The following is a 17,227-nucleotide window of genomic DNA, read 5'->3' on the forward strand; positions in this document are numbered from 1 at the left end:
CATTGGCTAATGAGTCTCGCATTTTGGTCCTCCGCTGACGCCACTCTCTCTCTAGAGGACACTAATGTAAACATGGAAATCAGATTATTACCAGATTATTCTCAGTTATCTGATTATTGTGTGCATGTAAACACACTTAATGGGATGTTCAACCTACGCCGAACCCACAGGTTTCATTTTGGCGTCCTTGTTAACAGGCGATGCCGTTCACAACAGCTGCGCACGTGCCACGCTCAAGCCGCGCTCAAGCGATCGTTCAGGATTCAGTACTATTTTCCAAGCGTGAAGCTGCCAGTGCCAGGCGTGAAGTCAATGGAAGTTGTGGGCGGGGTCAAGGCGCGCCGAGCGAGGCGCTGAGGAAAACAGTGCTTCTTGTGTGAGCGGTTAAGCTCAACTTCAGCGTCAGCTCAACTTCAACTGTGCTTCTGTTAAGCGCCAGGTGTGAACAGAGGCTATAAAGGGCGAGCTCTCTTGTGAGAGCTGGATCCTGGTCCCCTTCAATGGATGCTGGTTACCCCCTTTACCTGTAAAAGCTGATGTGCAGTTCCACCGCTAGATCACCACATATTGCAAAAATATTTTGCATGTGTTGTAACAACATGGACTGGAATGGAACACTTTTAGCACTCAGAAAAATCAATATGCTGGAAATGTGTATTTTGATGCACCCTAACGTATAGACGGTTTTCACCAGAGCGCAACCCCACAGCACTATCTTTTTCTCAGCATTCGGCAAACTGCAGAAATATTCACTTGACATCGTTACTTTTGTTTTCGCTGCTCAGCTGTATAGACGGTTTTCACGGAATGGTCAGTCCTGCACTTGAATGTTTTTTTTTCTTTTATGTCCATAGCAAACACTGCAACAGGAAGTGAGCGGGGGTTCAATTTAGAATGTTTTTGTTGTCAAGTTAAAACCGTCTATACAGACAGACATACAGACAGAATTGCCTTCATTATGGCTACAAATTTCACGCACTCGTTTCTAGGGTGGGCGCACTGCGTCCCCGGGCACACTTTTTTGGGACGGTGTGGCCAAACTCATGCCAACAACTCATGCACTTAGCGCGCCACATGCTTCGTGCACCTGTGTCACTTTCTGTGGTCTTCCACATGTGCGGGCAGGACCAAACGGGGACCTGGTCCAGGTCGGCTGTCCTCTTGTGGTCTGGAAGTGGCTCGAGTCGGTGCAGGGTGTTGTCGCAGGTTCAGGCTTGATGATTGGTTGGGCTGTGAGCAGGAGTCGTCCAATTTATAACCTCAGCCATTTATAAACTCACTCGAGTCATCATCACTGATGATGTCACAATGTCTATGTGAGTGTGAAGGCCTAAAATACGTAATCACTGTCGGATCCTCCCCCTCACCAGATTCATTCCAGAGCCCTGAAAGGTGTCTTGAAATTTTGACAGCTCACCAATTATAGTAGGATAGATATAATATTTGAACCAATGATCCAAGAGTACCTGGATCCTTCTCAAATCATTTGAACACTTTTGGGTTTTGTTGGATCGTTCATGTGTGTAAAAGTTTTATTTCCGACAGCACTTGAAGGCAGCATCTGAAGAATTGCGAAATGCTGACGAGAAGTGACACCGCCCATCCACCATCTGCTCTTTCACTTCCCATAACGGACAGAATGTGTCAACTCTGTAGAGAAAGTAGTAACCTGAGGGATTAACTCTGTAGAGAAAGTAGTAACCTGAGGGATTAACTCTGTAGAGAAAGTAGTAACCTGAGGGATTAACTCTGTAGAGAAAGTAGTAACCTGAGGGATTAACTCTGTAGAGAAAGTAGTAACCTGAGGGATTAACTCTGTAGAGAAAGTAGTAACCTGAGGGATTAGGAGACTCGCTGTTTCATCGTTTTTTCTTCCAGCGGTGATCACCTGGAGAGCTTTCAACACAACTGGTAGGGTTAAAAGTGTTGCCGTTATACTGTTTAACGTTAGAATGACGTCATAGTAATGACCAGTGTTGGGCAAGTTACTTTCAAAATGTAATACTACATATTACTAGTTACTTTCATTTGAAAGTAATAAGTTACTTTACAATATTACTTTCTCTGTAGAGTAACTTGTTACTTATTACACTACTTTTGCATTACTTTCACCAAAACAACAGCAGCAGCAGAATGACATCGCTGCCCATCCCGAAAAATAATGTCAACCGCCTTGAAGTCAGTGTAAACAATCCAAAATTCTAAATGTTATTCTTTTCCTTTGTTATTGTCATCTATAGTGGTTATTTGCATAAAAACACAGTTTGATTAGGAAATCAATCAATCTTTTTTTTTATTATGTGCTTTGATTTAATCAAATGTAACTCAATTTGTAACTTGAGTTACTTGACAAAGTAACTGGTATAATATTACTGAAATCCTATAAGTAATACGTTATATTACTGAGTTACTGCTAAAAGTAATATATTACATGTAATATGTTACTTTTGTAATGCGTTACCCCCAACACTACACTGGTAATGACGTTATATGAAAAATGTGTCACTTTTAGGTTATCTCTGGCACGAGCTACTCTTCAGTTCGCCACAACAAGCGACCCGTCATTTCATTATTTCAACTTTCTGAATTCACCTGTCAACTTTCTGAATTCACCTGTCAACTTTCTGAATTCACCTGTCAACTTTCTGAATTCACCTGTCAACTTTCTGAATTCACCTGTCAACTTTCACCTGTCAACTTTCTGAATTCACCTGTCAGTGCCACAATCTTCTCCCACCAAAATGCACTGTGGAGGGCGGCGATAAATGTGACTCAATCCAAAAGTTTCAAAATAAAGTGTCACTTGTTGGATCACTGGTAACGTTATGCCGAATTTACCAGAAAATCAAGTTCGAGATCGAGGTGCATACTATAAGCAAGGCGCAATAAATTGACAGAGTTTATTGTTGTTGTTGTTATTATTATAATAATTATTATTATTAATTTTTAAAGGTGACTGCCCTGCCGTAAATATGGGTCAGAGAGAGGAAGATAACGTGTGCAGCCTCCTCATCCTCACATACCACCGAGAGTTGCTGGTGTCTCGGGTGAAGAGCATCCAGTGCATCCTGGACAACCTGTCAGCCAGTGGCTTCCTCTGTGGAGAAGATGTGGAGATTGTAGCGCGCACCATCACCAAGGCAGATCAGGTAGCAACGCAATGTCCTTCTTTGAGTCAATTGTGTCATATCCTGTGGTGAAATTCTCTGATGAAAAAAAAAAAATCCCAGATAACAGTAAAGTCAAATGATTGTTTGTGAGATTACAACAGAAACACTATAATTTTATTTTCACGATGATTCATTTTGTAGGTACGCAAGATCTTGGAGCTGGTCCAATGCAAAGGGGAGGAGGCCTGTGAATACTTTATTTACATCCTACATAAAGTGTGCGATGCATATATAGATCTCCAGCCATGGCTGGAAGAGATCAACTACCACCCAAGAGATTCCGTACAGGCACTGAAAGTGGTTAACACGGATCCCAGTAAGTATCTCCGCCAGCCAGTGACTATTTTTCTCAATAGATTTAATTTAAGGAAGTTTGGCTAAATAATAATTATATTATATTAAAACACACACACACACACACACACACACACACACACACACACACACACACACACACACACACACACACACAATCTGGGAATATATATTTTTAATTGATTCTCATGTTTAGTTATAGACAATAGACCTCTCCAGATGGCATTAGTGCTACTAGGTGAGGTCTGTTTTTATTGGCAATCGTGGTAATCCTAACCTGACTCCACCAGATGGGGGCGGCATTGTTCCACAAATTCACAATAGGTTGTGAAACAAAATGTGAACCAACCTACATCCATCTGGCAGCGTCAGGTTATGGTAATCCAGGACCACGACACAACATCACCCACAGTAGAAAAACTGGTTCAACTCTCTTCAAGTGGCCCCATATAATGCCAGGCACAGCAGCTCCTGAAGTCTGATGCACTATTCTTGTCACCAAACGGTGTTTAATTTCTTCCTATTATTTGCTTATTTCATATTCTATTTGTGCGCTTATAATCTACTAGGCATCTTGCGCGCTACGTGCACTGTGATTCCTAGGCTCGCCCGCCTTGCAGCTCACCGAGCTGGCCCTGCAGCTCGCATACGCAGCTCGATGATGTCACAAACTATGACATCATCAGTGCCTATGACATTATCAGTGATGTCATAAGATGATTTTAGTTAATAATGATGTCCCCGATGATGTCATAGACATAGACATTGTGACGACATCAGTGGGACAAAAATTGAAACAAACAAACAGACAGACAAAGCCCACTTGCTCCATTGATAATGATGATGATGATGATTTGTCTATTTGTGCGCTTATAATCTACTAGGCATCTTGCCTAGGCATCTAGGCATCTACTAGGCAATGTCAAACTTGCATGTGCGCAAGTTTGACATTGCATTAAAAACCAGCTGTTGATCCGGATGGGATTAAAATTACCCAGGACATCACAAGTTTTATGTTAAAATACAGTAGGTTTCAGCTGTAAGATTTAGCCGGTAGCCGGAAGAAATCGCTGATGTTTGATCTGTATGGGCTAAAATGTCTGTGGTCCTGAAGTAAGAAAAAAAAGAAGACCCCCTGGTAATCCTAATGCTGTCAGGAAAGGGTTTATGTATGTACTAACTTACTGGTTTGCCTCCCTTCAGTCAGCAGGTACTGTGAGAAGTTGAGGCACGAGACGGGCCGGGACACACACTTCATCATGTCCTATGGTCAGCGTGAGGAAACTCTGCTGGACGACTTCTACACTGACACAATGATGGAGATGTTCAATGACCGCAACGAGAGCCTTGGCTTCCTGGGGAGTCTGGACGAGCTGCTAGGGGAACAGGGGGTGTTCAATCCCGAAGCGGAGACAATCTATGTCATGGGGGACGCCGGTGTGGGCAAGTCCATCCTCCTGCAGAAGCTCCAGAACCTTTGGTCCAAGAGGGAGCTTAAGACGGACGCCATGTTCTTCTTCAGCTTCCGCTGCCGGATGTTCAGCACCTTCAAGGAGACGGACAAGATCTCCCTCAGAGACCTGCTCTTCAAGCACAACTGCTACCCGGACCAAGATCCGGACGGCGAGGTGTTTAATTACATCGTACGCTTCCCGGAGAAGGCTCTTTTTACGTTTGACGGCTACGATGAGATCCAGGGGGATCTGTGCCTGTTGAATGTACCCGAGGTCGTCTCACCAGAGGAGAGGGCGCATCCCCTCCTGCTGCTCATCAACCTGCTCTGTGGGAAACTTCTCAAGGGTTCCCAGAAGGTGCTGACGGCCCGCGCAGGGACCGAGATCCAGAGCAGGGTGATCAGAAAGAAGGTGGCCCTCCGAGGGTTCTCTCCGGCTCACCTGAAGACCTACACTGGTCTGCACTTCAAGGAGCAGGAGCACCGAGACCTGGTGTCAGTTCAGCTGGAGGCTAGCCCCCACCTCTGTGGCCTCTGCTCCACCCCGCTCTTCTGCTGGATTGTGTTCAAGAGCTTCAGGCACCTGCACACCATGCACGATTCTTTCGAGCTGCCCGAAACCTGTGTCACACTCACAGACGTTTTCCTCCTGTTGTCCGAGGTTTGCCTCAGCTCTTCGGCCTTGCCTCCACCGGGTTTGCTGAAGAGAAGCACTAGGTGCACCTCGGAGACATTCAAAGCAGGACTGAAACCCCTGGCAGCCTTCGCCAAGCTGGCCCTTCAGGGTGTGGAGAGAGGCGGGTTTATCTTCAACCAAGAGGAGATCACTGCTTGCGGCCTGACAGAGGAGGACCTGCTTGTGGGCTTTCTCCGACCCGTCAGCCACTACGATGCGTGTGGAAGCCCTGCCACCTTTGAGTTCCTCCACCTCACCCTGCAGTCTTTCTTGGCTGCATTTTCTCTCGTGTTGGACGACCAGGCCGCCGTGAGCTCCGTCCTCAGGTTCTTCACAGAATGCAGTCGGAGAAGAGAGAGATTTTGTCTGCCTTGTGTCTCCTGCATCAGCGGGTCTTCAAAGCCCAGCGCCGGAAAGGACTCGTTCAAAACCAACGAGCACCTTCAGTTTGCAAATCTTTTCGTGTGCGGACTGCTCTCCAAGGCCCACACCGGCTTGATGCAGCATCTGGTATCTCCGTTGCTGCTGAAGAACAAACAGGCCACCCTCAAATCCTACCTCTCCAGCAGTGTGAAGTCCCACATCCGCGGCCTCCCCCCGTACAAGAGCGACGACGGCATGAAGGTTCACGTCCTGCCCAACTTCCTGTGGATGCTGAGGTGCATCTTTGAGATGGGAAGCAACGACGTGGCCCGGTTGACGGCGAAGGGCATCACGGCCAAGTTCATTAAGCTGGGCTACTGTAACGTGTACTCGGGCGACTGCACCGCCCTGAACTTTGTGCTGCAGCATCGTCAGAACCTGCTGGGAGTCGACATGGACAACAACAACATCGGCGACTACGGGGTCAAGCAGCTGCGGCCGTCCTTCTGTAAGATGACGGTGGTCAGGTACAAGACATGTCCTCATCTTGTTTGTCATGTTTATTTTGAATATGTAATGTATGTAAACAAAACAGAGACAATATACGGGGCCTTCAAAATGACACGGTTAACAAGTCGATTGAAATAGTATTATGAAATCAAGATGAAGGGGTAATAAATGTAGACATATTCGAAAAGGAGTGAGAAGAAGTATAACTTATTAACTCCCACCCCTTTTCCACAATACTACATTATTATATATATACTTGTATATGTATATACATACACACACACACACACATACACATACTGTACACATACACATACATACATAAAACACTAGTCATATAGTAATACATAACATATTATGTATATATATGACAATAATTGTTGTCATATATACACTATCCCATACATAGTATTCAATAACGTAACTATATAGTTATCAATTCTTTTAAATGTAGTTATTCATACATATAAACATATAGTCAGACAGACATACATACATACATAAAACATGTAATCTAACACCACCACCACCACCATGTGAAAATCAGTGTAACACTCCTGCATTCCTCTCCTCCTTGTACCTTGTGAAAATCATATTTTTGTACAATATTTTAAACTGGTTTTTGTTTGGACATTGCTTCAGTTCCTCACTCAAACGGTTCCATAATTTCACACCAGAAGTTGAAACACAAAAACCTTTTCTAAATTTGTTTTTCACTGATGAAGGATATTAACTGATACATCAGACTCACTGTGTGTATTATCTTTAAACTATTTCTTCCAGGTTGAGTGTGAATCAGCTTTCTGACAGCAGCGTTGAGGTGCTGGCAGAGGAGCTGTGTAAGTACAAAGTGGTGGAGACCCTGGGGTGAGTAAACATGTCCAACATGGTTCCAGCATACATAAAGCTGAATAAGGGGCACTTTACACGAGGACGGTTTCCTATGGTGACGGGGAATTATTTTATCGTCCGTGCCTCCCTTTTAGACGGCGGCGAATTTGCGCTTAGGAAACGACACATTTTGAAACCACCCTCCAGAGTGGAATTCTTGGTGACGCTCCCCGCTGAGCGCTCCATGTAATCGCTTTGACACGGCTCATTTCAGGAACTCTGACGTGCCTGCACACGTGACACACGCGACACACGAGATTACGTCATCGCAGCCGTGCGCGAGTTCCACAACATCAGTCAGGAAAACAACAGGAAGAGAGAAGCAGACATGGATCTTACGGTTGTGCTCTCGTTGATCTTAGCTTTTTGCTTTCGCCCATGGCTGTAATTCTGTTCAAAGTTTACCGCTGCTGTGAGAGAAGTGTTTTAAAAGGAAGTTGCGGAAGTATTTATAGGCTGACCCGGCACTCTCCAAGTTGTGGAGCGACGAGCAACGCCCCGTTGACCATCACACTGCCACCTAGCGACCTGGCATGTACATTACGGCGTTTTAAAAATTCAACAGCGCTCATGTAAACAGGGAGAAGGTGTGAAGGAAAAGGTGTGAAGGAAACGCTATTGTGTCGTTTCTTCCAGAAACTGTCCTCGTGTAAAGGGCCCCTAAGCTTGCATTATTCAGTATTATCGTATTCAGTATTATGTTAACCTTGAATAAGTCTGTTTTTGAAATGCTCTGATCTCCGTATTGCATTTTTTTTTCATTCAATACTTTCAGTGTTGTTTTTTCATGTTATCAAAAAGGCTGGATCTGCATGTAAAATTGGTAATCAGAGGTTTTGCACGGCATATATCTTTTGAAAGTTTGATCCAACAATTATTGCACAAAATTATCATAATTTATAAAACGGCTCTCTCAAATCAAGCAATCTGATTGGTTCACAGCCATTGTATAAATCCAGTAACCGAGTCCAATAACCCATGGCCATGGGTTATTGGTTGCCATGGCAACTCTCTTACTAAAAGCCTTTGGTTACCTCAAAAAAAACAAATGGCGGAGACAGCTGTCAGAACCTTGTGAATCGATCTTCGCTTATAACTTTACTAATACTTCGCAGAAAATTATGTTTTGTACAAGAATAGATGCGGGCTAATGTCTTCTTTGCAAAAAAAAGGCTGTTAACCCCGCATTTAACCCCGCATTTAACCCCGTAACGTTAGTTGGTGTCGGGCTTTGCAGAAAGCACTCAGCTTCTCAGCAAGCGCTGAGAATGCAGCGCTGCGCTCGAGCTGCCTGTCGGCTTTCCAGAAAGCTCTCAGCTTCTCAGCAAGCGCCAGGATTGGCCAATGTCAACTTCAGTCTCCAGAACGATCCAATCAAATCACCCGCACGTTCTTGCGGTCCCGCCTTACAGTAGTGTTTCAACTGACTCTATCAGAATACCATGCCAGTCGGACTTATAGTATTATTATTATTATTATATTATTATACTTGGAAACCGTTTTATAAAAGCAATATAGCACTCGAGCTGCGTGTGCCCACTCGGCCTGCGGCCTCGTGGGATAACAGCTTATCAGCGGGATATATTCGCCACAACACACTGGCTCTCATGCTATATTGCTTATGTGGGGAGTGGTAGTGTTGTTGATCAATACCAATGATTCAAAAATAGTACGGTCATTTTGTTGTGATGTCTGGCTTTGAAAACGGTACAAAAACTCTTCTCAATTGTGGCAATAGAGCACCGCAGGGATGATGAATTTTTGTACTTGCCCGGAAGTCCCTCCCCTGTGGTCCGTACGGGAAGTCCCTCCCCTGTGGTCCGTACGCAATGGGATTTTTGTATGGGGATTTTGGTTAAATGCATGAAATATAGGTCTGGTTAACAAAAGTTTATGAAAGCGAAGTTTGTGTTCAGCAAGATAATCTATACCAACGAGGACTTTTATCAAACACTTTTATGACTTTTGAAACGTTTTCTGAAAATCTCATTTAAAAAACACATTTACGCTTAAAAAGTCATAAAAGTGGTCCTCGTTTGTGAAGATCATCTTGCTGAACACAAACTTTGCTGTTTCATAAAATGTTGTTAACCATAGACTGTATTTCATGTATTTAACCGAAACCCCATACACAAATCCTATTGCCTTTTAAATCAAGTGCTACTTCTAGACTCATTCCTGCAGTACTCTATGGTGATACAGTTAAAAAAAGAAAAAAAGACAAGTATTATTATTTGTCCTGTATTAGACAAGGCGGACATTACCTCTTCACTACGCTATAATTAGTAGGGGTGTTGGAAAAAATCGATTCACCTAAGTATCGCGATTTTTAATGTCACGATTTTTTGAATCGATCTTTTATTCCAGAATCGATAATCACAAAAAAAAACTAGTGGTTTTATTACTTTATTAGTTAGTCTGAAGTAATAATTACACTTCAGGGTTAAAGTGGGTGCATCTCATTGTAAAATTGGACTTCAAACGGCCCAAATCTGGCTTCAAACGGCCCAAATTGGGCTTCAAACGGCCCAAATTTCACGCGCGGCGGCCCATATTGGCCTGGCCTGCTTGGTATCTAATGCCCGGCCTGAATTATGATCCCAGTCCGCCCCTGTTTTTAACTATATCGCCCAGCCCTACTCATGATATATAATATACAGTCTCTAGTGTATGATTCAACTTTTCCCATGTTCTAATCTAGTGTAAAAAAGCAAACAAACTGAAAAAAGAAAAAAAGAAACAAAAATCGTAATATCGAATCGCAATAATCGTAGAATCGCAATACTTAAGAATCACAATATAAATCGAATCGGCACCCAAGAATCGTGATAGTATCGAATCGGGAGATAAGTGAATCGCCACAGCCCTAATAATTAGCTATTGTCTGTATTGTGAAAAGGTGACTAGAGTTTGTCCATTATAGGCCACTGTAGTTCAATTGAATCAAGAGTTGGAGGAGTGGGGGTTGTGCCACAGATTTGTGTAAGGGAGCAATGGTCTATTGATGTTGCACTTCTTACTGGTCACCAATAGAGGTCAATACAGTTCATAGATTAATGTGTCTTTAACTGTTTCTCTCCTCAGGCTTTATAAAAATAACATCACAGATGTTGGAGCCAAACTAGTTGCTCAGATAATTGAGGAATGCCCAAAGTTGCGAATGGTGAAGTATGCTACCAATTCTAACTTGCACAAAGTTGCCTCAATTTTTTTTTTTTTTTTTTGGTTTAATCTATTTTGAATTAATATTGGCACTACTCCTTTGTCCTCAGGATTGGCAGCAACAAGATCACATCTCTTGGTGGGAAGTATTTGGCCAGTGCCATTCAGAAGAGCAAATCTATATTTGATGTGGGGTAAGAGTTTCCCAGAACGCCCTTTCACATCAGATCTAAATCTATATTTGATATAGGGTAAGAGTTTACCAGAGTGCCCTTTCACATCAGATCTAAATCTATATTTGATATAGGGCAAGAGTTTACCAGAGTGCCCTTTCACATCAGATCTAAATCTATATTTGATATAGGGCAAGAGTTTACCAGAGTGCCCTTTCAAATCAGATGTAAATCTATATTTGATGTAGGGTAAGAGTTTACCAGAGTGCCCTTTCAAATCAGATCTAAATCTATATTTGATGTGGGGCAAGAGTTTACCAGATTGCCCTTTCACATCAGATCTAAATCTATATTTGATATAGGGCAAGAGTTTACCAGAGTGCCCTTTCAAATCAGATATAAATCTATATTTGATGTAGGGTAAGAGTTTACCAGAGTGCCCTTTCACATCAGATCTAAATCTATATTTGATATAGGGTAAGAGTTTACCAGAGTGCCCTTTCACATCAGATCTAAATCTATATTTGATATAGGGCAAGAGTTTACCAGAATGCCCTTTCACATCAGATCTAAATCTATATTTGATATAGGGCAAGAGTTTACCAGAATGCCCTTTCACATCAGATCTAAATCTATATTTGATATAGGGTAAGAGTTTACCAGAGTGCCCTTTCACATCAGATCTAAATCTATATTTGATATAGGGTAAGAGTTTACCAGAATGCCCTTTCACATCAGATCTAAATCTATATTTGATATAGGGTAAGAGTTTACCAGAGTGCCCTTTCACATCAGATCTAAATCTATATTTGATATAGGGTAAGAGTTTACCAGAGTGCCCTTTCACATCAGATCTAAATCTATATTTGATATAGGGTAAGAGTTTACCAGAGTGCCCTTTCACATCAGATCTAAATCTATATTTGATATAGGGCAAGAGTTTACCAGAATGCCCTTTCACATCAGATCTAAATCTATATTTAGATCTGCATATACATCAAATCTATATTTGATGTAGGGTAAGAGTTTACCAGAGTGCCCTTTCACATCAGATCTAAATCTATATTTGATATAGGGCAAGAGTTTACCAGACTGCCCTTTCACATCAGATCTAAATCTATATTTGATATAGGGCGAGAGTTTCCCAGAGTGCCCTTTCACATCAGATCTAAATCTATATTTGATGTAGGGCAAGAGTTTACCAGACTGCCCTTTCACATCTGATCTAAATCTATATTTGATATAGGGCGAGAGTTTCCCAGAGTGCCCTTTCACATCAGGAGTTGTATGTCTACATTCGGATGCACTTCAGATTGAGGTTAAGGTTAAATGTTCTTATTTGCAGAATGTGGGGGAACACCATCGGTGATGAGGGAGCAAAAGCATTCGCAGAAGCTTTGAGGAACCATCCAAGTCTTACCAACCTCAGGTGAGAAGAAGGCAACTTGGTCACTGAGCCAATAAAAATCATCACCCGGAGTTACTCATGTGATTTCTTTCTTATAGTCTCTCAGCCAACGGCATCACGTCAGAAGGCGGGAAGAGCTTGGCTGAAGCACTGAAGGAGAATAGCTGCCTCAGGATCTTCTGGTAGGTTTTTGACACATAGTGGACCATCACTCATTCATCTCCAAGTGATTTTGTTCAAATAGGACTAGGCTACTGTATGTAGAGCAGTGCAGCGCAGCAACTCCTTTATTTGCCGTTACAGGTTGGTGCAGAATGAGTTGTCCGATGATGTGGCTCCACACTTGGCTGAATTGATCAGAGCGAACACGGGACTATCCCACCTGTGGTAAGGCCACCATGCATGCATATACTGTAACTATCCCACCTGTGGTGAGGCCACCATGTATGCATATACTGTAACTATCCCACCTGTGGTGAGGCCACCATGCATGCATATACTGTAACTATCCCACCTGTGGTGAGGCCACCATGCATGCATATACTGTAACTATCCCACCTGTGGTAAGGCCACCATGCATGCATATACTGTAACTATTCCACCTGTGGTAAGGCCACCATGCATGCATATACTGTAACTATCCCACCTGTGGTAAGGCCACCATGCATGCATATACTGTAACTATCCCACCTGTGGTGAGGCCACCATGCATGCATATACTGTAACTATCCCACCTGTGGTAAGGCCACCATGCATGCATATACTGTAACTATTCCACCTGTGGTAAGGCCACCATGCATGCATATACTGTAACTATCCCACCTGTGGTAAGGCCACCATGCATGCATATACTGTAACTATCCCACCTGTGGTGACGCCACCATGCATGCATATACTGTAACTATCCCACCTGTGGTAAGGCCACCATGCATGCATATACTGTAACTATCCCACCTGTGGTAAGGCCACCATGCATGCATATACTGTAACTATCCCACCTGTGGTTAGGCCACCATGCATGCATATACTGTAACTATCCCACCTGTGTTAAGGCCACCATGCATGCATATACCGTAACTATCCCACCTGTGGTTAGGCCACCATGCATGCATATACTGTAACTATCCCACCTGTGGTGAGGCCACCATGCATGCATATACTGTAACTATCCCACCTGTGGTTAGGCCACCATGCATGCATATACTGTAACTATCCCACCTGTGGTGAGGCCACCATGCATGCATATACTGTAACTATCCCACCTGTGGTGAGGCCACCATGCATGCATATACTGTAACTATCCCACCTGTGGTAAGGCCACCATGCATGCATATACTGTAACTATCCCACCTGTGGTTAGGCCACCATGCATGCATATACTGTAACTATCCCACCTGTGGTAAGGCCACCATGCATGCATATACTGTATTATTGTATGTGTTTGTGTTTGTGTACATTCAGTCAGTACATTTACATGCACAGTTAAGTCAAGCTATGGTTATAGCTTGATTAGGCTATTTACTCTGACTACTGTCCTTATCCCAGTATACAAGCACGGGTGCGAAATCGATTTTTTGATGGAATCATGTTCCCTCCACTACGATACCTGGCGATATGCACTCTTTCCCCGCAGGCTCCACCAATTCTAACAACTGGTAGCAGCAAGTCTGTTAATAATGCAGCTATTTCATTAAAAAAATATATAATTATACAAACGTTTCCCCTCAAAACGATCACTTCTGGCCCATATAATAGTGTGGCAGTGTGTTTATGTTGTGAGACGCTGCGCCCTGTGTGTATTTTAGTGATAGGACATTGTTTTGCTGTGTTCTGTGTTTATGTGGTCGAGCGAGGTTGAGTTTATGTGGAGAGAGAGAGCGCTGATAAACCGTTCAAACGCAGGGATGGTCACGTAACACAAAGTTGCCCCTTGTCATGTGAGCTCAATACAGTTGAAACTAAGATATTCAATTTTTTTTTTTTTTTTCTAGACACAGATTTAGCTATTACATCAACAAACTTCACATTTAGCTTTAGCTAATCGCTTCCTGGCCGCTAAAACATAAGTTTTACACACTATTCGACTAACGGGTCAAAGAACGTTAGCGCATGCGCTGATCGCCTCGTCCAGTTCCAGTCCGACTGCCCCTGTACATGCAGCAGTAAATCGACTCCCAATCGCATTATCTGGGTGTGTTAGTCGGACTTTTATAACTTCGATTTCAGTCGAGCTAACATGTTTACATGTATTTCAAAAGTTTGGGTTTAGGCGGACTAACGCAATAATTAGATTTTCTTAAAGGAACACTCCGCCCATTTTCAACCAGCTTTGTATCATTAGAGCATCAGTAGTATATCAGAAAACTGTAAACGGTTTTGAAGTCTGTCATTTAATTTGACAGTTATTGAGTGTTAAAGTGTGGACCAAACTATTCATCATTCATCTAGTTTGACAGTTATTGAGAGTTGATTTGAGTTAATGAGTTATTAATTTGAGTTAGTGTGGACCAGTGATGTCACTGGTCCACACTTTAACACTCAATAACTGTCAAATTAAACGACAGACTTCAAAACAGTTTACAGTTTTCTGATATATACTGATGTTCTAATGATACAAAGCTGGTTGAAAATGGGCAGAGTGTTCCTTTAAGTGTCATGTAAATGTACTGACTGCCTGCCCCACCAGTCTCTTCAGATGATTCAACTCTAGATCAGACCTGCCATGTAGTTGAATACCCTGGTCTGACATGTACTGTCAGCATCGGCCTTACTTTGTTTGTCCGCAGGTTGATCAGTAACCAGATCACTGTGGTTGGCATGAAACACCTGTCTGAGGCCCTTTCTCACAATACAGCACTCAAAGAGATCTGGTGAGGGACAAGTATATCCTCTCTAACTAGCCCTAGTTGAGCTAACCATGTTGAGGTAGACATTTTGTTGAGCTAAACATATTGAGGTAGACATTTTTGTTGAGCTAAACATATTGAGGTAGACATTTTGTTGATCTAAACATATTGAGGTAGACATTTTGTTGAGCTAAACATATTGAGGTAGACATTTTTGTTGAGCTAAACATATTGAGGTAGACATTTTGTTGAGCTAAACATATTGAGGTAGACATTTTGTTGAGCTAAACATATTGAGGTAGACATTTTGTTGATCTAAACATATTGAGGTAGACATTTTGTTGAGCTAAACATATTGAGGTAGACATTTTGTTGAGCTAAACATATTGAGGTAGACATTTTGTTGAGCTAAACATATTGAGGTAGACATTTTGTTGAGCTAAACATATTGAGGTAGACATTTTGTTGAGCTAAACATATTGAGGTAGACATTTTGTTGAGCTAAACATATTGAGGTAGACATTTTGTTGAGCTAAACATATTGAGGTAGACATTTTGTTGAGCTAACCATGTTGAGGTAGACATTTTGTTGAGCTAAACATGTTGAGGTAGACATTTTGTTGAGCTAAACATATTGAGGTAGACATTTTGTTGAGCTAAACATATTGAGGTAGACATTTTGTTGAGCTAAACATATTGAGGTAGACATTTTGTTGAGCTAAACATATTGAGGTAGATATTTTGTTGAGCTAAACATATTGAGGTAGACATTTTGTTGAGCTAAACATATTGAGGTAGACATTTTGTTGAGCTAAACATATTGAGGTAGACATTTTGTTGAGCTAAACATATTGAGGTAGACATTTTGTTGAGCTAAACATATTGAGGTAGGCATTTTGTTGAGGTAAACATATTGAGGTAGACATTTTGTTGAGCTAAACATATTGTCCTGGTTCCAATCTCTAACCGCGATGAGCCTTTACAGAGGGGCACATTCACAAACAACACAAACCTCAGGCAGAATATAGATGCATGTGCTGTATGTTTACCAGCCTAACCCTAGTCCTTTGCTGTTTTATTTGCTTTTGTTTATTTGAGCTTTTTCAGCTAGAATATAGATGCTTACCTTTTGCACATAAGACAAGCATGTTGCCAAGAAATATTTGCTAATGTATTGCTAATATATAATTACATTTATTAATTCACCAATAATTATTCGCTGAACTAGCCAGTAATTAGAGTAGTAGCCAAACCCCCCCATGCCATCAGAGCCACTTCCAAATGTATTTACAGTGGTGCCTGATCCTGTTCCCACAGTGTGAAAGGAAACCAACTCTCTGAAGAGGAACAGGAACTGTTCTTGGCAGAGAAAAGGCTGCGGTTTCACTGAGTAGGCAGTGTGTGAGAGGGAGGCATGTGTGTAACGTGTGTAATGTGTGTGTGTGTGTGTGTGTGTGTGTGTGTGTGTGTGTGTGTGTGTGTGTGTGTGTGTGTGTGTGTGTGTGTGTGTGTGTGTGTGTGTGTGTGAGAGGGAGGCAGGTGTGTAACGTGTGTAATATGTGTGAGGAGGGAGGCATGTGTGTAACGTGTGTAATGTGTGTAATGTGTGTGCGCTGTATTGGTATTGGCATATTTGCATAAGGTATTATGCGTTAGGGGTGTAACGATTAATCGATATTGCATCGATTTATATTCCTACTTATGTATCGTATCACTCTAAATGAGCCAATATTGTCCTTGTTTCGTATCGCAAACCACGTATCATGATATATTGTACATATCATATTCTTTTTTTTTTACCTTTATTTATACGGGGGGAGTCGATGCTCTCTTTTTCAGGAGCGCCCTGTTCACATTCACACCTGGAAGCTGACCAGAGTCACAGTCTGATCCCGTCTGAACCACAGACTGATTTTCTGGCCAATGATCAGCTCCACTGGAGCTGGAGTTGGGGTTAAGGGCACCTCAGTGGTGGTAAATGAGGGAGGGCCGTGCACTGCTTTTTTTTTTTTTTTTTTACCTTTATTTATACAGGGGGGAGTCTCACTGAGAGCAATGCTCTTTTTCAGGAGCGCCCTGTTCACATTCACACACATTCATACCTGGAAGCTGACCAGTACAACCACAGTCTGATCTGCTGGCCACTGGAGCAGTTGGGGTTAAGGGCCTTGCTCAAGGGCACATCAGTGGTGGTAATGAGGGAGGGGCAAAGCGCTGCCTTTTCACTTTCCCCACCCAGATTTATCCTGCCGGTCCCGGG

General features: G+C 42.5%; 1 protein-coding gene across 1 annotated transcript; it reads left to right on the forward strand.

Annotated features, from left to right (window-relative positions):
• Positions 1–1,771: 1,771 nt before the first annotated feature.
• Positions 1,772–16,357, forward strand: nod1 (nucleotide-binding oligomerization domain containing 1; the record flags this gene model as incomplete). Its single annotated transcript, XM_083661225.1, has 12 exons — positions 1,772–1,911; positions 2,953–3,149; positions 3,312–3,486; positions 4,689–6,504; positions 7,271–7,354; positions 10,463–10,546; positions 10,651–10,734; positions 12,059–12,142; positions 12,220–12,303; positions 12,425–12,508; positions 14,908–14,991; positions 16,285–16,357. Exons 2-12 carry the CDS (start codon positions 2,973–2,975, stop codon positions 16,355–16,357), a joined length of 2,829 nt encoding a protein of 942 aa, XP_083517351.1. The 5' UTR covers positions 1,772–1,911; positions 2,953–2,972.
• Between the last annotated feature and the right edge of the window lie 870 nt (positions 16,358–17,227).

This window comes from Poromitra crassiceps, assembly GCF_964638095.1.
Source record: "Poromitra crassiceps genome assembly, chromosome: 26".
NCBI classification, from domain to species: Eukaryota; Metazoa; Chordata; class Actinopteri; order Beryciformes; family Melamphaidae; genus Poromitra; species Poromitra crassiceps.